At 55.6% G+C, this 21,426-nt stretch overlaps 6 protein-coding genes across 6 annotated transcripts; 3 read left to right on the top strand and 3 right to left on the bottom strand.

Moving 5' to 3' along the window:
* Positions 1–88: 88 nt before the first annotated feature.
* A1O3_05021 (uncharacterized protein) lies at positions 89–1,435 on the bottom strand (the record flags this gene model as incomplete). Its single annotated transcript, XM_007735149.1, has 3 exons — positions 89–260; positions 407–1,111; positions 1,230–1,435. 3 exons carry the CDS (start codon positions 1,433–1,435, stop codon positions 89–91), a joined length of 1,083 nt encoding a protein of 360 aa, XP_007733339.1.
* Positions 1,436–2,168: 733 nt separating this feature from the next.
* Positions 2,169–2,891, top strand: A1O3_05020 (uncharacterized protein; the record flags this gene model as incomplete). Its single annotated transcript, XM_007735148.1, has 1 exon — positions 2,169–2,891. One exon carries the CDS (start codon positions 2,169–2,171, stop codon positions 2,889–2,891), a length of 723 nt encoding a protein of 240 aa, XP_007733338.1.
* Positions 2,892–5,062: 2,171 nt separating this feature from the next.
* Positions 5,063–6,643, top strand: A1O3_05019 (uncharacterized protein; the record flags this gene model as incomplete). Its single annotated transcript, XM_007735147.1, has 2 exons — positions 5,063–5,191; positions 5,249–6,643. The coding sequence occupies 2 exons, from the start codon at positions 5,063–5,065 to the stop codon at positions 6,641–6,643; spliced, it is 1,524 nt and encodes a 507-aa protein (XP_007733337.1).
* Positions 6,644–7,004: 361 nt separating this feature from the next.
* Positions 7,005–8,343, bottom strand: A1O3_05018 (uncharacterized protein; the record flags this gene model as incomplete). The annotated part of the gene is made up of 2 exons (XM_007735146.1): positions 7,005–8,187; positions 8,261–8,343. The coding sequence occupies 2 exons, from the start codon at positions 8,341–8,343 to the stop codon at positions 7,005–7,007; spliced, it is 1,266 nt and encodes a 421-aa protein (XP_007733336.1).
* An 858-nt stretch (positions 8,344–9,201) lies between these two features.
* A1O3_05017 (uncharacterized protein) lies at positions 9,202–11,116 on the top strand (the record flags this gene model as incomplete). Its single annotated transcript, XM_007735145.1, has 3 exons — positions 9,202–9,576; positions 9,656–9,741; positions 9,820–11,116. The coding sequence occupies 3 exons, from the start codon at positions 9,202–9,204 to the stop codon at positions 11,114–11,116; spliced, it is 1,758 nt and encodes a 585-aa protein (XP_007733335.1).
* A 704-nt stretch (positions 11,117–11,820) lies between these two features.
* Positions 11,821–20,871, bottom strand: A1O3_05016 (uncharacterized protein; the record flags this gene model as incomplete). The annotated part of the gene is made up of 1 exon (XM_007735144.1): positions 11,821–20,871. One exon carries the CDS (start codon positions 20,869–20,871, stop codon positions 11,821–11,823), a length of 9,051 nt encoding a protein of 3,016 aa, XP_007733334.1.
* Positions 20,872–21,426: the final 555 nt, after the last annotated feature.

The raw sequence follows: 21,426 nt of genomic DNA, 5'->3' as shown, positions 1-21,426 counted from the left end.
TGCATCTGCAATAGCACATGCCTCCTTCTCAGGCTTTCTTTGGCTTTTGATGCCTTCGGCCCCTCCGGCTGTATTCACATTCCAAATATCAAAGTCGATCCTGCGGCTTCCCAAAAGCCAAGACGGCATATCTGAAGGTGCCGTTGGCGTAGCCGCGCCGCATGGCCCGGAAGGCTTGGAGGAAGGCGAGGCCGTCGCGGCCCTGGGAGATGGCGAAGGCCCACAGCGAGGGCGAGGAGACGAGGGTCCATGAGATGTCCCTGGAGAGATGGCAGACGGGGGTTAGAAATTTTCTACCTTTGTGCTTGGGTGATTCTGAATCATTGGCAGGGGCGAAGGGAGACGAGGCGAAGAGTTGAAGAGGTGAAGAGGTGCAATATGATGTGATGCGATGCGCCACACTTACCATGTCTTAGCCACGTCTTTACTGATGTCCTTGGGCGCATGTAGCAGCTTGAGACCGGCCGCCTCCGCCATGGCCACGTATTCGGCCTGGGTGCACAGCGGGGGCAACAGCATCCCATCCTCGATCGGCTTGATATCGGCCTCGGTCTGTTGCTCGGTGAGGTTCTCGGCGCGGAACCAGTCGGCAATGACGAGTTTCCCTTTGCCATTGCCACGCAACACCCGCGCCGAGTTGCGGAAGAACAGCGGTTTATCTGGGAAATGGCTGAGAGCTTCGGAGATCCAGACACAGTCGAAGCTCGAGGGCGGGAATGCCGTTTCCATCTTCTCCGCGTCGAGTTCGATGTATTTGACTCGGCCGCCGCGGGGGCCGTCAGCGGTGAAGCCGTCAGCGTCGGCACCGCCAGTCGTCGAGGTTTGGCTGGGAGCACTGCCGCCAGTGCCGGTTGCGAAGGTTGCCACTTCCTCGCCGGTCAGCCGTTGGGCAATTTGCACTTGTCGGCCGCTGATGGTGATCCCGGTCACGGTGCAGCCGTGTTCGCGGGCCAGATGACGGGTGGTGCCGCCAATGCCACAGCCGACATCGAGGACCGTGGAGTCAGGCGCGAGACCGGAGATGTCGAGGAGGAGATTGATCAGGTTGATCTGCCCGGTCTCTTTGGTGTCTGTGGGGGAGAGGAAGTAGGCGTGGTGGATGTGCTGGCCCCTGTGGAGAGAAGAAGGGGTGCCATGTTAGAGATGCGCGGGGTGGATGGTAGATATGAGTATGATTGAGCAAGATGCAAGATGGGACGGATGACGTTGTATGGAATGCGTAGCGTTACCAGAGTGAGTAGTAATAGTCCGAGGCGAGCTCGTAGTGATGCCGAATGCGTTCCTTCAGCGACGCAAAGGATGAATGCGGCTCGTAGGTTGGGACTTCATATTGATCACCGACATGGGTGTCGGGGTCGGGGTGAGAGGAGGTGTTGTTCGAATCGACGGCAGAGATGGAAGTTGGGTTAGCCGCTGAAGATGTAGGGTCACCCATTGTTCGAGAGGCGAGATCAAGAGTCAGTGATAGAGTGACTATGCTGGTCTCCAAGAGGGCGTGTCAAGATGGAGAACGGGTGTTTGATGTCTGCGGTCATTGCTGGCTACTAGATACTAGATACTACGTAGGTAGATATCTAGGTATGGAGTATCCGTACTCTGTACTCCGTACTCCGTACAGCCACCTCCAGGTACGGGAGTAGGTGGGGAGTACTCTGTACTGCTAAAGATCACCCCCTGTCAAGAGCCTGCCACGTGACTATGTCTTTCTGATATCACGTGATGCTAATGGGCATCACATGACCACGTTGCAGCCTCGGCAGATCTCCGCTCGTGATTGGACGCCTGCGCCTGCGCCTGCTCCCCTCCACGGCCATCCCAACAATCAAGTGTCAACTCACCTTCACAGTCCCCAGGTCGATAGCCAGGGAGCAAAGCCTTCAATTCTGCTCGTGGTGCCAGCATCAAGCATCACCACTCAGAGCGGAGTTGAGCTTGAGCTTGAGCTTGCGGACAGCAGCCAAACATCATCATTCCAGCCACGATCGTCATCATCATGGATTGACATGTGCTCTTTCTCATCCTTGTCCTTGTTTCCTGCACGCCCAGATACAAGCGTGATACTAACTAGTAGACACGCAATCTCCTCCTAGACCTGACGAGCATCGATATCTTGGTCTACATCTCCCCTCATCAAACGGTACGGTTCTGCATAGACTTCTCCTGCCGACATGCCCTCGGCCACAGTCAAGCAACCACACTCAACCAAGGGGCTCTCCGATGGCCTCCCGCCCCCGTATCCTCCAGGTACGGATATCCAGACTCGGCAGTTGCAGTTGACCGCTCTACAACAACATGTCCTTTTCTGGGACCGTGATAACGATGGCATCATTTACCCATGGGACGTCTACGGCGGCTTCCGAGAGCTGGGGTTTAATGTCGTCTTCTCCCTCGGCTCGCTCCTCATCCCATTGTTCTTTTCTTACCCCACCACTCTCGGCCACAGCTGGTTGCCCGACCCTTATTTCCGCATCTTCGTGGGCAGCTTGCAGAAGGCCAAGCACGGATCCGATACCAACGTGTTTGACGTGGATGGACATTTCCAGGCCGACAGGTTCGACGCCATGTTTGACCGCTGGGATACGTCGGGCACCGGTGGGCTGAGTGCGGATGAGATGTGGGCCATGTGGAAGAAGAACCGGTGCGCTGCGGATCCGGCTGGCTGGAGTTTTGGGTTTATGGAGTTGTGGACGACCTGGTTGTTGCTCCAGGAGGATGGCCGTGTGTGGAAGGACGACCTCCGCGGTTGTTATGACGGCACGCTCTTCTGGAACATTAGTCAGAGGAACCGGAATGGTGCGAAGGGCTGGAACAAAGGCTACGGTGTCGGCGATTTCTTGGAGGGTTGGTGGAAGGGATGGACGTGGAGGAACTGGGAGCTTAAGCACACTTAAGGCTGTATCTACCGTCTCCCATCTCTCATCTACCATCTACCAAGCATCGCCTATCTTCCCAGACCAGATGATAGGGAGATACGGCTGAAAGACAGAATGGGATGCTGGGAATGATTTAGCCTTGTCAGGCTGAGAGGCCAAATAGCGATGGCCCCGAGATCATTGGACGGATAGCCGCCACTTACAACATCACTTCTGCCTATTGGCATGGCATTGCCATTGACTCACCACTCTGTTTTGACGTTCGCTGGCATTCTTCCTCTTTTCCACCACTTCTCACAACATCCCCATATATCTGATCACCTATCCATCGGACACCGCCAGCGCCTGACAGACTGCTACAGAGGAGATCCGTCCAACTGCCACCTTATTCACGGCCTGAGCGCGCGCACGCACAGCCTGATGGGCATCTCACATGAACCTGTGAACCAACGCGCGGATTGATCAGCCTATCCGTCGCTTTTGGGATGAATCCGCTTTCTATATTCCGACCCATGCTCCCCAGCACCGAGTCGCCGAATCGCCCTCATGTTGACGCCGGAATATCCCACCTCAGACAACCCTATGCCACCCGGCAAAGCCACAGTTTGGAACCGGCGTGGGATTCCCCGCTTCGCAGCCCCAGCCGCGGCCAGTCAAGCCCGAACCGTAAGCGAAAATCGGCAGCGGTAGATTTTCAATTCAATTCCAAGCCGGGATGCCCGACAAACGTCGCTCATCTAAGACACAACAGTATTGGCGGGCTTCGTCACCTACCCCCTGCAGAGCATCAACTGCATCGGACTGTGGCAGACTCAACATCAACCGCCACACTTGACGACTTTGAATTGACCCTGCAGTCTGCTCAAGGCTACAACTCGCTGCATCTTGGGCCGAATCACAACAACGGAAGGACTCCGCCTCCCAACCAACCCAACTCTGCAGGCTCGTCGGCCAGCGACAGAAGCGGCATGAAAGCTCACGAAATGTTGGTCACCAGCGCGGCATATAGCCAAGTGGCAGGTGCGGATGCAGAACCGGCCAGTGGTTTCCAGCAGCCAGGAAAGGCCAGCACGCCCCATCTCATCTCGAGCCCCGTGGCTAGCAACGATCATCACAACGCCGGCGACCGTAAATATAGGTGGACATTGCCCACGACAGACGCGATGAATTATCCGGAACATATGCGATTAAGCATGGAATGGAAAGTGAGTGCTGCACTGCACGTCTTTCTTACATCCCCTTGACCCAGTTCTGACCGCGCCCTGCAGATGCAATTGAAGGAACTCGGGGTCCATCAAGGAGACTGTCTAGACTGCCGGGAGAGCGGCTCCATCTGTGTCCCAAGTAAGTCCTCGAGATATTGTCTTGATCGGTCCCGTCGAGTCGAGTCTTGCCAACGTGTTTTGTCTTGTCTCACATCCTCCCGTTCCAGTGATTGACGGAAAAGGCTCGTGGCCCTGCTATCGATGTGAAAGTCGAGGCCTGCGGTGTGTCTCTGGAAAGTCGGCTGGATCCGATTTCGCTTCCATTCAGCGAAAATTATCGTGGGTTCGCCGAGATCGCCTGTCTCACGGCTTTCCATCAACCGGTGGAGTGGCTGCCGTACAGGCGATGGCAACCGCAGTTCTCGACTCGAAAGATTCTGTGCGAGGTCGCAGCTTGAGGGCGGATGCGGCAGATCGCCCAAACTACCTTGCACAAGAGCATGCTCATGGCTCGTGTGTCCAGCGTGTGAGCTACACCATCTCCGAGGATTGGACGGGCGACGAAGCCGCCTTGAAACGAATCAGGCTGTCGGCTTTGGCGAAACGCTGCGACTCCAACTACTCTCCCCATCCGACAAGTCGTCCCATGCATCGGCTGAGCCGGTGATGGAACTGCGGCGATCGCCTCGATGAAATAAACACATAACGTGAACCCACGGACCTGGAAAGTCCGGCCCTGTGCGGTTCTGTCCAGCCCCTTTTTGGTTTGGGTATGAGAGATGATCACTGATATACATGTTACCAGCTGACTAAGGCTGCAAGGGTTAATATAAGCGTGGCGCTAAACCTAATATTCCATAGCTCTTCTCGTCTAACCTTCTGTTTTGAAATTTCCTGAAAATGACCTCACATCCTGCGAAGTATCCGTACTGTTACTGTTATTAGTTGTGTACCTTGTTCCTGAGCATCATCTCTCGAAATGAGATGTCTCTGCCGGGCCTTGGACTAGACGAGCCCGAAGAGGTTCATACAGCCGAGACCAGTCAGCATGACCTAGCCAAAGATAACGAATGGCGCTTCGAGGTCGCCGTTGGGAAATACATTCAGCTTAAGGTACTTATTTCCCCTTGCACTACGTTTTGGCAGCCTGGTCTGATGACACTGTCCCAGTTGCTGAGAGGCACCGCCGAGTTATTTGGAACCGAACTCGTCATTGGAAACACCTACACCTTCACAGCCACCAAAGCCGCGATTTACACCTGGCATGGCTGTTCCTTCGAGGTCCGCGGAGATGCTCTCCAGAGCGAGTATATCGCTGAAGAAACGCCCATGAGTGAATACATCAATGTACATTTCGCGCTTGAGACCCTCCGCGATCAAGCCAAGGCGCATGGCCGCCAGGGGCCACGGGTGCTGATACTGGGACCTGATAACGCAGGCAAGAGTTCGCTGGCCAAGATCCTCACAGGATATTCGAATCGATCTTCCCGTTCACCACTCGTGCTTAACTTGGATGTCAAGGAGGGAGTGATGAGTATACCAGGCACTTTCACTGCAACTGTGTTCAAGACCTTGATGGACATCGAAGAAGGGTGGGGCACTGCACCCATGAGCGGTCCGAATGGAGCCATCCCTGTCAAACTGCCGCTGGTGTATTTCTACGGTAGTCCCAGACCGGAGGAAAAGGAGGGCAAGGTATACAAGGCCCAAATACGTCGCCTAGCGCTCGCTATCAGCGGACGACTCGCCAACGACGCCGAAACCAGAGAAAGCGGACTCATCATCGATACTCCTGGTAGTCTCACGTCCAGCAAAACGGGCCAGGTGGGCTACGATATTATTCAAGATATTGTGTCGGAATTTGCCGTCTCGACCATTATCTGTCTAGGATCAGAAAGGCTGTACAGTGACATGGTCAAAAGGTTTGACAGGCAACCTACAGTTTCTCGATCCACCACTGCTGGTCACGCTGAGACAATCTCGGTGATCAAGCTCACCAAGTCGGGCGGCTGCGTCGACCGCGATGAAGCATACATGCAAGCGTTTCGTGCAGCGCAGATCAAAGCATACTTCTATGGCAACCCACGACTCAGCAACGGGATCTCGCTACAGCCACGCCAGCAGCAAGTGGACTTTTCGACTCTGACTGTCTGGCGGCGGATCAGCAGTACCCCTGATCCGTCATCGTCAGCATCTGTCGGAGCCAGCTTCGACGACGAAGATGAAGAAACCTTCCTGCCCGGTGGGATGACTGATGATGCATCTGGGACATATCCCGGAGGATCCTCATCCAAGGTGGCTCTCCCGGCATCACAAATCTACGAACGAGTCTCTGCGCCTTACGCCGCAATGCGCAACGCCATCCTCGCTGTGATGAACTGCGAAGCTGAAGCCGAACAGGAAACCATTCGAGACAGCAGTGTGATGGGCTTTCTCTATGTCACGGACACAGACGAGGCGCGAGGTCGCATTAGTCTGCTGAGCCCCGTGGCTGGCCGAGTTCCCGCCCGCGCCATCGTCTGGGCAGGTTGGCCGGAGCCAGTTCTTGGGATAGACAGATCTTGAGAGGGATCCGCTAGAATCCAGCGATCCCGGTCCGACGGATAGATAAAATGGCAGATCAGGGGCCATGAAATGTGGCGGTTGGCGGTCGATCAGAACCAGGTCTATTCGGCTCCAAGGAAAACATATTTTATGTCTATCAACTTCATTTTCCCTTCCCGTAATCAGTGATTATGCCTGTGCCTGTGCCTGTGCTTGTGTTTGTGATTGTCCGACGTAGGCTACATAAGATGGTCGATCAAGCGGGGATGTTTGAACAAGCAATATTTGAACAAGCAGGCAAGCAGGCAGCCTTCACAACCTCGTGCATCATGTCGTTCTACCTACCAGACAGACCAGGCAGGCTAAGGCTTAAGGGCTGAGGCTACTCGACCAAGCCCCTTAGGATGTCCAACAGGCTCCGAATGCCCTTGAGAACGTTCTCGTCGGGCCCCTGGCCGGGGGTCCACGAGGCATGCGCGAAATCAATGAGTCTGGCCTCGTGTACCTTTCGCGGTATATTGGCCTGCTCGTCTTCGTCGTCAAAGTCTTCGTTGCCATACTCTTCGTCGTCATACTCGTCGTAGGCTAGCTGTTCGTCGTCATAGTCTTCGTCTTCGTCGTCGTGCTCAGCGGTGTCCTGCTCCCGGACCTGGTGCCGACTCCTTTCCCGTTCCCTTTCTCTCTCTTTCTCCTTTTCCTTTTCCTTTTCCTCCTCCTGGAGACCGACCTCCAACGCAGCCTCGTCGCCTTCGTACACCAAGAGCACGCTGGCACTGTACATTCTGCTCTCCTCGTTCTCCAGCGCGTATTGGATGCTCTCGAGCTCGCGAATTAGGCGCCGAGCGATCAAGGGTGCCCGTTTCCGCTTGAACACTGTCTTGCCCGTCTGTTCGTCTCGTCGCACGCCGCCTAGGTAGGTCGTGAACGCCTCGGCCACGTTGTCTTTGGAGAACGACTGGCCGTAGAACTTGTTGTAGCTCTTATACCCCTTCTTCCACTCGACGTTGGGTTCGTCGCTCGGGACTGCGGAGCTTTGTTGGCCTTCTTTCTCCCCAACTCCTCCTCCAAGAGGGGGGCACCACAGCTTCATCCCTGCGATCCGGAAGCCCAGACTGCCACTCGTGGTGCGCTGCGCGACTTCATCAAATTTCTGGCGTTTCGCGACTGGCGCGTCGTCGTCCCATAGCCGCGCCCCGAGTTTGACGTCCAGCACATTCGGATGTTGAAACCCTGCGGCCACATTCTCCAGCACGACCGCCAGTCCCGTGGACAGTTTCTTGCCGCCCGACGGCTTCCAGCTCTTGCGCTTCACCGGTCCTGGCGTGGGGTCTGTTGTGACTGTGGCCGTGCCCGCGCCTGGGCCACCTTGTAGAGACTGATCCCGACCGGCATCGAGGAGCGGTCGCACTGCCTCCTGGTCCTCATTCTGGGACAGCGACCCGAGGAAGGTCGGGATGTGGGCTTGGAACAGAGGGTGGGCTTTGGCGGATTCATAGAAGTCGATCTCGGCCTGGGTGCACGGCTTGATGATCAGGGACCCCGAGGCATTGGAGCTGATGCCCTCACTACGGCAGAATGCATGTCAGCAGAGCGATCATGGCCATCGGGAGGCATGCATGTGCGAGCGCGACGACCTACTGTCCGGCGGCGCTGTGGTCGAATTTGACCAGCTCGGCGGCCGAGGGGATGGCGGCCAGTCTCGAGGCAGAGGAATCGGCCATGTCGACGCTGGAAAACAGGAATGGTAAAGGCAAGAGGAAATGGAAAATCAGATGGTGAGCTTGTACGTCAAGGATCAAGGACTGGCATGAACAGATTTGTGATCCTCCAGGATGGGAGGTTTGATATACTAGTATGGACTCTGTACATAGCGGTGAAAGATAGGCACACACTGCTCGGAACTTAGCTGCGACTCGCCCAGCACTTCAAATTGGGTCAATGGTGAATACTAGGGAGTGAAGTGGAATAGAATGTCTCTGAGAATAGGGCGGCATCACGCATGTTCCCAAACAGATAGTTATAACTCATCCCTCCTTTTAGCGAAAATACAGTATTGCTAAACTACAGTATTGTCACTACAACTTGAGCAGCACTGCGCTGAACTGGCAAGCCTGCGGAGGTTGACCTCAGCCTTGTGTCAAACCTTAGTTGAGACCTGAGGCACGTAAAGCGCAGCAGCAACAATAGATTGGCCGTGTGCCAGGCTGATTGTTTGACTGATTGTTTGCCTTTGCCATCAATACCCACACCCTTGATCTTTCTATTCAAGTTTCTGCCTTTAAATCCACCTGCCAGTGCCAGTGCCAGTGCCAGTGCCAGTGCCAGTGCCAGTGCCACTGGTAGTGAATCATGCCCGGTTTCTCTTTCTCCTTCTTCTTCACTTTACCTTGAACCATTCCTAGGCTGGTAGGCTTGCTTCACTTGCTGTTCTCGAGCCAGCCCCTCGCGAGGACCTTTTGTCCTTTTTGTCCTGTGGCCGCCTTTTCATCTACACCTGTCCTTCTCCTTTCTACTCACGCCTCCCTCTTGTTTGCGGCCAGGTAGAGCACATCGACTACTACATCGACTACTGCATCGACATGGCCGAAGACGAAGACGTGAGACGAGAAGATACAAGTCAGGCATCCTACCACAGCCGAGGTCCTGCAATGGTGACGGCCACCACCAACACCAACGACACTCCCCGTCCTGATCTCGACTCTCGCACCCTTCCCTTGAGACCCAAAGAGGGCGGCAAGTCGCACGGCAGAAGTGCTGCTGTCGAAGATGACCATGACCCCGACCACGCCTCTACCAGGGCCGAGACCGAGACAGTTATCACCGGGACGGAGAACGGAAACCAGATTGAAAATGCAGAGGACTACGACTACGGAGAAGTCACCGACCTGCCCCCACTCCAACCCAAAAAGAAGAAGAAGAGGGCGAAGAGAAAGCCTCAGAGCCAACGTGGACTGGTGAGATGCCCCCAACCATTTGGACATGGCAGTCACAGATTTCTTTTCAGCTAGACTAACAGACATAACCCCCGGTCAGGGCAAACCCACTGGGTTCGAGGATTTCTTCGCCGACACGCCCATGACTCCCGTCCAACATGCTGAAGAGCAGCAACTCTATGATGCGTAAGCACAACCATGCGATTCTCATCTACAACCCTAGGATGATGATGGCTAACATGTGCTGTCTATCTGCATTCATAGAGACCTCCCCTTCGTCACCCGCATCCTCACGGCGATTGGTCGGTTCGAACGAACCCGAAAAATGACCAATGAACGCCGCGACGTGCTGTACAAGTACCTGATCTACGGCGGCGTCGAGGTCGGGCCCAACAATTTCCAAGGCGGCCAGAACACCGAGGACATGGACAAGACGCAAGCGTCCGCGACGTTGACCCAGGCGTCGGTGACGGACGACAAGCTCAACCTGGGCACGGAAACGAGCCTGTACGAAGTCGACTTTCTGGGCTGCATGAAGGGCTTTCTCAGTCGCCGTGCAAAGTACCTGTATGGCTTGGAGACGCGCGACCAAGTCAGCATGCTGACCACCACGCTCGAGCGGTTTATGGACTATCTGCTGCAGCACGACGTGTGTCCCGAGTACCGGGACGACGTACTGGCCACGCGCAACCTGTGCCGCGAAGTGCCAACCGAGTTGTGGAACGTGGCCGAAGCAACGCGTCGTCTACCAGGCGACTTCAACATTGCGTGCTCGACCTTGTTCGGAGGAAGCTACGCACGAAACTACGACGGCGAGACATGGTGGGGCCCCGAGACCACCACAGAAGACCAAGTATTTGTTGGCATGAAACCCGACGAGGCCTCTCAGATCATCCACTTTGGCGTCGCAGGCGCCGCCTCCGAGGACGTGTTTGCTGCCTATCTCGCCGGTCTGAAAGGCGGTCCAGCGTTGGAAGTTCAGTGGGTGAAAGAGCACGTGGGCTTTGAGATCACCAAGATCATCCCTCCGACGGCCGAGTGCAAGAAAATATATGTTCAGAACTCGCAGCATTTCCGGCCGGTGGGACGGGTGTACGCCAAACCATGGAAGAACCCCGACTCCCTGCCCGAAGATCTGACACCAGCCGAGCGGGCATCTCTGGCCGAAAACAAGCAGCAAGAGAACGATGGCGCTGCAGACGAGGAAGAATACGTCTTCTTGATCGAATCGATTCTGCAATCCTACCTCCGCGTCGGCACGCGCCTCGAAGCCACCGTGCGCAAGCTGCACAGCGGCATCATGTTCTTCGACGAGCTGATCGATGTCTTCCCCACCTTCGACCAGTTTCTGTACAACGAGCTGATGGCGGGCTGGAAGACGCCGAGGCCTGTTAGAGGCGCCTTTGACTACGTCGAGGGAGACTACGAGGACGAGTTTGACGGCGAGGACAAGAGTGGTGAAGAAGGCGAAGACGGCGGTGGAGGAAAGGAAAAGGACAAGGAAAAGGACAAGGGAAGGGGAACGGTCAAGGGGGGAGGGGAGGGAGGAGGGGAACAATAAGTACCTAGTACAATGCCCGATGGGGGAGTAGGGACAGGGACAGGGACAGGGACAGGGACAGGACCGACGAATGAATGAATGAATAGAATGAATGAATGATGCACTCTCGGAGATTACACATGACATCAAATCCCCGGATCCAACAGGACGGAAAGGAGTGAGTCTTGCAAGATCGAACGAACGAACGAACTCATAACCAAATAGCTAGCTAAGGTACTAGGTAGGCTACAGCTACAAATACAAATACACACGGCATAAACAACCAAACATGAACATCAACATCAACATCGACATCAATATCAATATCAACATCATCCTTCCTCCTGCGTGGGCCACTGGGAGAGCCTTAGCCACCGATAGAATAATAGCCACCGGGATGGGAGGCTCCTCCAAATACGGCCGTCTTTCTCTCTCTCTCTCTCTCCAAACCCGCCCAGGCCCAGAAACAAGAAGAAACAGGAAGATAGATACAGGGGGAAACTTTTCGGAGCAAGCAAACAAGCAAACAAGCAAGCAAGCAAGCAAGCAAGCAAGCAAGCAAGGAAGCAAGCAAGCAAGCAAGCAAGGATTTTTGCTTGGTCCTTTTCAAAACAAGCCTGCCAGTGTCTGTGTACGAGTACAGCCTGGGCGGAATGGAATGGGATGATCCTGATCTGGTTTCCAGCCTCCGTCAAACCCGGGGCAAACAGTCCAGTCCAATCCAATCAGCTCAATCGATTCAGTACCTTCTTCCCCAGCGACAAGACGCTCTTTCGCCGACCACTCTCGGCATCGGCGTCACTCTCGGTGGTGCCGCCGCCACTGCCACCGCCACCGCCGTCATCCTTGTGCGGACTCGGATCCTGGGCACGATTGTCCTCATCGAGGTCTTTGTCTCTTTCTCGGTGCACGCTGCTCTCTCGGCTCTCACGATGGCCCTCGCTCTTGATGAGACCTAAGCCACTGAAATGCACCCGACCCTTTCCCGTGTCGCTGGAGAAATGCTGCCTGATCGTCTCTTTCAGCAGACTCTTGGAACTGTAGGAGTTGGCCGTGCTGGGCCGGTCCGAGCCTGGGGCGATGGACGAGGGAGACTGAGAGTGGCTGCTGGAAGGGCCACTGTGACTACTGGCGGCTGGCAGTGGCGGGGGCGGTGCCAGTGACAGTCCGCCGCCGTGGCCCGCGGCGAGGTTGATATTGCTCGCGTGCCACGATCCGCTGCGAAGGAGAGGCGATGGCCCTCCAAAAGGCCCGCTCTTGTGTCCGTTGGTGACGGTCGGGGACTGGAAAGATATGCCCGAAGACTCAAAGTCGTCGTCTCGGTCGTCTTGGGAGAAGCTGTACAGGCTCGTGGTGTCCGAGGTCCCGGACAGCTGCAGGCTGAACTCGGAGGGCGCGATGGTGGAAGAGTGCGCGATCTCCTTGAGCCGTTCCACCTGCCGCTTGCTGGGCCGGTGGCGGGAGAGTTTGTTGCCGATGATGGCGCCCGTGTGCGAAATCAAGGCGCGGATCACGTCCTTCTTCAGCCGCAGCGCGAGATCGAGGTTGGACCAGGTCTTGTTGCGGTATTCCAACGTCGGCATGCGGAAGACAAAGTCGTGCAGGTCTTCAAAGTTCCGCTCCCCTTTGCCCTTGTAGCTGAGGCACACGACAAAACTGTCCAGCTTGACGTGCGCCAGCGTCATGTAGTTGGACGCCCGGGACATCATCTGCGACAGATCGTCCGACGGCTTCTCCTTCTTGTCTTTTTTCAACGCCAGACCGAGCTCTTTACTGGTCGTCCGATGTATCATGTTGCGCTTCTTCTCTTCCGCCGTGCCCAGCGCGACCAGACTGGTAGACGAAGCATCGGTCTTTTTCGACCTCAAGCTGCTAGCCGACGCTTTGCGCGTTGGTTCCTTGAGCACCGATCGGGCACTCGACGAGTTGAAATGCTTAAAGAACTTGTGATCGCCTCCCAGCCCCAGGCCTCTTCTCCCGTGCGTCGAGGTCGGGCTGTCTCTGTCATTGTAGTTCAGGTTGTACGTCGGCTTCAGCCTTCTGGCCATGGCCCCCGGCGAAGTGCCACGCTGTGACTCGGTATTGGAGCCCGGCAGATCCGAGTCCGAGCGGAAGACCTCTTGTGCTTTCCGCAGCTCTTCGTCTTCGCCATCATCCAACGGCTCCATGGTCCGGACCATGAGGGGTGAAAAGTTCCCCTGTTCGAAAGCATTCGATCCGATGCCGGGGAAGATATACTCAAACAGCCGCTTGCTGAGTTCCCGCTCCAATTGCACCTTGAGGGGGAAGACGGTGACATGGAACTGCTCCAGGACCGGAATCCCGGCAATGGCCTCCAGCATGTACCAGTGGACTTGGACCATTTTGGCGCCGTCGGGCAGGCTGCCACGTCGATCGCCGGATTCGAAATAGGGGCCGATGATCTCGGGGTAGATGGCGTTGGGCAGGAGATTCCAGCCGCGGATGTGCTCAATCTCCATGGCGTTATGATTGGAGCCGTCACTGTTGTCGATGCGCTCATACGCCGCATTGCCGAGCTGGACCTCGAGCAACGCCTCGTCTTGGTCTATCATCAGGTGCCACACAATCTCCGAGGCGCTCAGATACCACCGCAGCAGCGCACTGGATTGAGAAGAGGCTTTCCGGTCGTCGTTCTTCTGCTGCGACGTGTTGATGGCTTTCATGAGGAAGAACAGTTCGTCTTCGCAGCTGGCCAGGTCCTTTTCGAGGTTGATCCGATCCTGCCAGCCTTGCTTGTCGAGATATTTGGCGTTGATCTGGAAATGGACCTTGATCTCTTCAAGCTGTCGGATCCGTTGCTGCAGGCTCTCCGCCATTTCGGGAGCGCCTCTCAAGTCACTGAAGTCGGATGCCAGCATGATCTTTTCTAGCCGCTCACTCCGCGTCTTTTCCAACGGTTCGCTGTACAGAAGAAGATCCAGCACGATGATATACATGGTATAGTACTGCGCCGAGTCGCATCGGACACGGACCCGGGGAAAGTCGACCCAGAGATGATCAATCCGATTCTCGCGGCCCGAGGATGGGTGTTTGACTTCACCGCTCTCATCGCTCTCCACTTCCTCGTTGTACTTCAGACGGAGAGGATTATACCGCTCGTATCGCAGGCTCGCCGATGTCTTCTGGATCACCCGTTGGAAGCCGAACGGTTCCAGGTGGAAGTCAAACATGGCCTCGAGGGACACCCACGGAGGCCAGGACGATCCAGGAGTATTCCCGTAGCGGTTGCCGGAATAGAGATGCAGATACTGTGCGAGGGTCTTTTGGCTGGCCACGAAAAACTGCGCGCCATCCATGTCCAGGGCAAACCGGCGCTGCACCAGTCCGCTCACGTCGTCTGACATGCGGGCCTTGTCCATGATGGCCACGACCTTGAGCTGCATCCCCTTGGTGGCAATGAGCGCGATGGACTTGGTGTTCTTCTCGCTTTGGAGCTGGATCTGTGGCGCAATCAGACGGAGGTGATAGCTGTTCATTGCTTGGAAGTTCTCGGCGATCTTGTCACCCAGGTCCACCGAGGATGGTCGCCGCTCCGGGCCGGTCGTCGTGGTATCTGCCTCGTGCGTGGCGGGCAACTCGTCAGCCTGGTCGTCACCAGCTTGCACAAACCGCTTGGCGTCGTTCAAGAGTTGTTGTATCCTGTCTTCGACCACAAAATCCTCGTCCTTTTCTTCGGTGGGCGAGAAGACGCTGGGGGTGGGCGGAACTTGCATCTCTGGCCTCTGCTCTTGTTTGCGACGGAGCTCTTTTGCCTTGGCCTGCTCATCGACGATGTCAAGGATGAATTTGACGGCCCGGCGAGACATATAATACACAAACCCGCGACGTTGGCTGACTTGGTGGCTATAGCGAAGAATGATGTTCCGCAGAGAGTTGTTCCACTTGAACTGCGCGTTGTGGATGATAAATCGGTTGTTGAAATCACTCGCAAACTCGTCGTGGGGGGCCGCGTACAATGCATCCATGTCGACATGAGGCGGTGCGTTGATTTGAGCATCGATCTCGGCCGTCAATGGATCCCCCTGAGGCGCCTGGCTGCGAGAAGCTTCCTGTGGCTGCGCTTCTCCGGGATTGGCATGGCCCCCGAGACGCCGGAGACCATGTTCGAGGAATCTTCGCTTGCTCTCCAGCTCCTTGTTTTGTGCGACAAGGGTGTTGTGTTTCTCTTTGATGCTCGGATTATGGTCTCCGTCGCGGATCACAAGCAGCTCATGCTCGGCCATGAGCTTCGAGTGGATTTTGAGCTTCTCTTCGAGGTCATGCAGTCGGGTGCCGATCAAGTCCATCTGCACCTTGCGCGGGTCGTTGTGCTTCGACATGACGCAGAAATGGGTGTCTTCGTCACCGAAAGGGCTGGTCCGAGACTCGTCGCCTTGGATGCCGGCGCCGTGGTCGGTCTGCCGGAAATACGTGAACCGGGGGCAAAATGCCAGGGGTAAGATTTTGGTTTCCGGATTGGACTCGGCGGGCAGAACCCAATCCAACTCCACAAAGTCGTCCATGTCGATCCAAGTAAAGTCGCGGTCGGGGATGGTGAATTGGGACATGTCGACGTTTGCCGGCACCTCCTGCAATGAGGACAACATGTCGTCCGACGCCCTTTGGAGCTCTTCCGCCGTGGTCCCGGCGATGCTGGCCGCCACCGCCCGCAGGTCGGCGCGGACAAAATCCAGCTCGGCCTTGTTGATCTTCATGGCACTCGTCCTCATCTGTTGTGCCTTTCCCTTCGAGAGAGTGTCGAAGTGTTCGCGACGCTGATGCAGATCCAGCATGAAGCTGTCGATTTTGATCTTCAACCCGGTGGCATGAACCAGGTCTTCTTGGTAGTCCTCGGCATCCTTGTGTTTATACACATGCGCAATAAACAGCGGCGATAGAAGGAGACCGTACTTGATGGTCGCCAGATGACGGCCAAATTTCTTGCTCGATGTCTCCGGGCCTCTCCATAGCGGACCTTGTCGGATTGGCAGAGACATGACCCCCGAGAACAACGACCACCAGTCGAAAAAGTGGGAGAAGAACCGGGGGCTCAGATGAACGCTATTGTAGCTCTCCGAAGGAGCGGCGTCAGCACCAACCCAGTCTCGGTCGAAAGGGGCTGCCAGCGTCACCGACAGATGGATGTGATTACTTCGGAACCCACGGAAGGCATCGTAGGTGCTCAGATCCACGTTGTGCATCTGGGCGGGGTTTTTCAAGACCACATCGTAATGGTGCTTGAAGTTTGACGTCCGGCCTCCATCATCCAACGCCCTTTCGAAGACCAGCCCGGCCGTCCATTGGACATTGCCCGACACCTTCATAATCACCTTCTTGAAGAGCGCGGCATTCTTCTGGGTGCTGCTGCTCGACATGCTGTCTGAGTCGTGACTCGCCTTCTGCTCGGGGGAGTTGCGGGCTTCGTGGCTGTAGTCTGGGATAGCCAACACATACTCGCCGCTTCTGACCGTCATGAACTTGCGCGGGTCGTCCACAGCGTGGATCAGCCACTGTACATCATTGCGCCAACACATGACGAACCCAGCGCCGTAGCCAGTTGCCACGTAAGGGTCTCGGGAGCCCTTCAGCCGCAGCTGAACATCTCCATCCCCCTTCCAGTTCACGGTCAAGCGCGAATGAAAGCTCAATCGGATCTTGTCCCAGAAGCCCACTCTTTCTGACGGGTCTATTTCCGGCTTCGTGAAACCCTCAATGATCATCATCATGTCTTGTATGACAGGCTGGTACGACGTCCCCCAGGAGATGGTGGTGGACTGGCTCGTGTTGATATCGACCACGGGATTCGAGAATGTCTTGACGGGTGACACGGTCCGTTGGACATCAATGGCAAAGCGAGGGATTTCCTCCCCTCTGGGCCCGCACTGCCCTTTGGGAACAATTTCAACATTGATATGTCGCATCGACTCCTCGTCTCGAAACTCTTCGGCAATGACAAAGTCGGTTCTCAAGGACCAGCTCGGAAGTCGGGGAGGCTGGCCGGGGCGGATGGCAGGAATATGGAGGAGGTTGAGCGGATAGTCTCGAAGCATGACTCGGGCTTCACCCATGTCCAAACTGACGCTGACCGGAATAAGCAGTGCATACTGAGTATCGTAGGGTATCCCTTTGCCGATTTCGTAGAGAAACTTGGGCAATTCGGCCGGCGGGAACGAGGGTTTGTCGACCACAAGATGCAAATCACTGATTATCACAGTCATCAGCCCGGGACGGTTCGGGATGGCAAGAATGGTTTCCTCCTCGGCACTGTCGTGAGGCGGCTCATCGGCTCCTTGGAACATCTGACGAATCTTTTGGACGGTGTTGTTCTGCAGCCGGAGCATCCAGTCAATCCGCCTCTTCCAGCTCCCTGCGTTATGCTCTAGGAGCTTGTCCCATGCCTCGCTGGCCTCGATTTTTGCGCTGCTGCTCAATGCACAAACTCCTTCCCGATCGTACCGAATCGAGGAAGACAATTTGCCGCGCCTCCCTCTGGAGGTCGATCGTTTCCGTGGAGTGTTGTCAAGGCTTCTGGATCGTCGAGACCGATGATCACGGGAAGCGGTTGGGGAGCCGGGACGACTTGATGTGGCACGGTAACGAGAAGTTGACCGTGGGCGCTTTTCATCGTTTAGACGTTTGACCTTGAGACGGAATGCATCGGCACGGGCAAGTCGCTGTTTCTGTTCAATGCGGCCGACGCGGTAGATGACACCGAGCTTCCACTCGAAGGGGTCATCTTCAAGCTCGAAGCAAAGAGCTTTGGACCGCAGCGAGACCCGTGGAACCTTTTTGGGACTCACAGGATCCTTCCGAAGAATGTATTCGTCTGTCCGCGTCTTGAATCGATGGTGTAGTTGTGCGATGGCCTTGCTAGCATTGATGAAATTATCAAATACTCTGTACATTTGCATGCCATGCGGCACGGCGAGACGGATAAAATCGGTCGAGACGTCGATCGAGCTCTCCTCCACCGTGCCAGCCTGCGACTTCCTCCTTGAGTGACGCAGGTCGATCCGAACGTTGCTCGCACCCACCACGCGCGCCCAAGCACCTTTGAGACGAGGAGGTTCTGCATGAAGGCGAAGAAGTTGCGCTTTGAGGAATGGCGCCGACCACCTATGCCGCCCAGCAGAGACTTGGTAGATCTGTAGCAGCATGGGAGGGTCCGCCGGCATCTTAGCTTTCACTTGGACGTAATTGGCCTTCACATCAATGACGAACAACTCCACGCCTGGGGGAGTAGGAGCCCGCGCCTCTTGGACAACCTCCTCGTAACTGGGATGAGGTGTGGACCGTCGGAGGTCCGGTGTAGCAGATGCAGGGCCCAAGAAAGCGTCCTTGACGATCGTGCCCGCAACGCCTATCGAATAAAACCGGTACAGTGAATACTCCAGGTAGAAGGCCCGGATCGCAGAGTGTATATGGAAGAGCGGACCTTGCTGATCTCGAGATGTGCTGAAAGCGACCTCGAATCTTGGCACAGTCATGAAAGACTTCGGTTCCCATCGGTCAAGGGCCTCGATGATGAAGCCTTCGACTCCCTTCACGTGGAAAGCAAGGCGGCGGCCATCCGTCGGGTCAGTGTGATGACGCCGAGGGGGTGATGTAGGAGGTGACTGATATTTGCCCGCTGAAAAGGTATCGCCAAAACGAAGCGACGTGCTGCCTTTTCTCCTCGTAAGCGGCTTTCGAGCCACGTCTGCCCTGGAAGACGTGTAGTGCGCAGTCCAGGATTCAAGCTCCAAGGCAACCCCTCGGGTCTGGTTGGAAACTGCAGAATCTACCCCGGCAGCTTCGATGCTACACCCGGAACCCTCCAAATGGATGTCGATGAGCCAGGGAGGAAGCCTCCTCAGGAAGACGGTCGGGGCGGGGCCGGGACCGCCTGCAGCAGGGGTGTGTCGTTTGAAGTGCCTTACTATGTTATAGATTGCTTTGCTCACTTCTTCCCGGACCATAATGATGGAGAATGTGCGAAGATTCCCAGCAATACTGACGGAAACGTCTGTTGAAGCATCAACTTGGCCCTTTATCTCCAAAGAATCAGTCAGGAGGATATTATGCTTGATGCCTGTGGAGGCCTGATAATAGAGCTGATGTGACATGACACGCAGGTTCGAGCCTAGAGAGTATAGGAGCTCCCCACCTGACGAATGGAAAGACTCGATATCCAGCGAAATCGAGGAAATCGAATTTATGATCATGTCATATTCGCCAGGGCCAGCATTGGCAGGATCGGCGACGGGCAACACGAACCTCACAACTGGCTCATGGATTGAAAATTTGATGCTAGCCTTCGGAAGCAAGCGGGAGATCAGTCGATGTCGATTTTGTTGGGGCTCAGCAGAGGGCTGTGTATGAGATTTGGTGAGTGCCAGCAGCCTGATCAGGTGTTGCGGTACCAAGTCGATCGAGGGAGAAGTGACCACAAAGTTGGCAAACACGACATTCGTATTCCTCTCGGCAACATCTCGGTCTTCGGTGAAGCTCATTGTCTTTGCAGGAAATGTAGTCCTGATCGTCGTGGTAGCCATCGGAATGTACATGATTTTGGTCGGCGAATAGTCATCCTCGTCCAGACTGACCGAGATGGACACTGCGGCCACCAAGGCTTGGTGGGCGACATCTTCTCTGGAAAAGTACATGCGATGAACTGGAGCATTCTGGTCCAGTCGGTGGAGATCGATGCCAATTTCATGGATGACCATGTTGGCAACCAAAGGTAGATTGGCCTGCCTAAGGGATTCGATCTCTTTCGATATCCGCACGAAACTCATTCCGAGCTGGATTTCTTGAACACTCTGAAGGATCGAGCTGAAAAACTCTTTCGAATCAGCCACGGTCTGGACAATAGATGCTTCCCGACTCCCCGGGCTCTCCAGCTCCTCCACCAGATCCTCGAACGAGACATCTTCAACGGGATTCGGGCTATGACTGTGTCGTGCCGTCTTTGCAATCTTCTTGCTTCGGCTTGAGAATTGGAGAATTTCATCGATCGGGACATGAAGGCGGCCGGCTTTAATCGCGATTGAAGTATCCCGTAGCCCTGCTCTCTCCTTGTAAAGAAGCCCATGTACATTGATCGACATGGCATCCAGAATCTCGATCGGGTCGCGGCCGCCGACCCCCATCAGGATGCTTTTCACTGAGAACACCCATTCAGCCGGCTGCTGCCCACCCAGGGGGTCTTTTTTGTGTCGGAATAAGCGGCCACGATCCAGAAGCTTCCGCCGGGTGTAGACAGCTCCTGTAAATGATGAAACGTGCACATAGCCAACACCCACAATCTCGGCAGTAGTATTGAAGGCACTGATGTCGAACATACGCAAGATGTGTATTTGCCGGTGCACGCGTTTGATGCGTTCTTTGACATTGGTCAACTGCTTCCACAGCTTACTTCTTCCGCCCGGTCGACGAGCGCCATTTCCGCGCGCAGGCTCATGTGGGCCGTGTCGCTCTTTAGACGGTCTCGAGCTGCTGGGCTTTGTTGACGAGCTCTCGTACACTTCTGGATCGAGAGTAACCTTCAGGTCTTCAAACACAAGACTTATCCATGTCGGCTGAGCAAAAGTAGGTCTATGCAGACTCAAGCCAAGTCCCCGTAGATCCACGCGCAGCCCTTCTTTTGGAGTGTAGGATATGTGCCTCAGACTGAAATAGCCGACTCGTTGGATGGATATGCCGGTCGCAATGCGCAGGATCGCGAGGAGGACAAAAGAGGACAGGTATAGTAGGAAGATGACGGCCATGACCGAGGTTGAATTGACGAGAGGCATGGTGAAAGCTCCGCGCCCGCGGATCCTGCTCCGACACCGTCAAAGGAAATAGGGATGCTGGTTATATCCAAGGTCATCTCAGATGGGGAGCGAGCTGACCGCATTCGAGACGGCGACCGCGGCATGGGCCGATAGTTGAGGCAGCTGTTGCCATTGCCTGCGAGGACTTCTATACAGGGTGTTTTGTGTGTGGGCGAATCGACACGATCGCCACGGAGACCGTCGAGGAGTTGAGACTGTGGACGGCCAAACTGCTGTTCGATTTAGAGCGCCGGGGGTTCGCGACAGGCGCAAGGGATGCAAATGCGCGAGGAGCAGACAAGACCCGAGAGTAGAGGTGCCCTCGATCTAACGCCTCTCGTCCTGACAATGCTGACTTTTTGGCGGTGCGGCGGACGAGGAGGGACAGCTTGCCGGTGCCGGCGAGCCGGTCAATGCGCAAGAGTACGGGGTATCCGTACACTGGACATACCTATTAAATGAGCGAGCTGGTTCAGATAGGACGAAGCGAGGCATTCCTGGCCGTGGCCCAGGTGGAGGCTCCTAAGGCCCTTG

Source organism: Capronia epimyces (genome assembly GCF_000585565.1).
Source record: "Capronia epimyces CBS 606.96 chromosome Unknown aczIQ-supercont1.4, whole genome shotgun sequence".
Taxonomy (NCBI): domain Eukaryota; kingdom Fungi; phylum Ascomycota; class Eurotiomycetes; order Chaetothyriales; family Herpotrichiellaceae; genus Capronia; species Capronia epimyces.
Note: the sequence above shows the minus strand (reverse complement) of the source record. Positions and strands in the feature narration are given on the sequence as shown.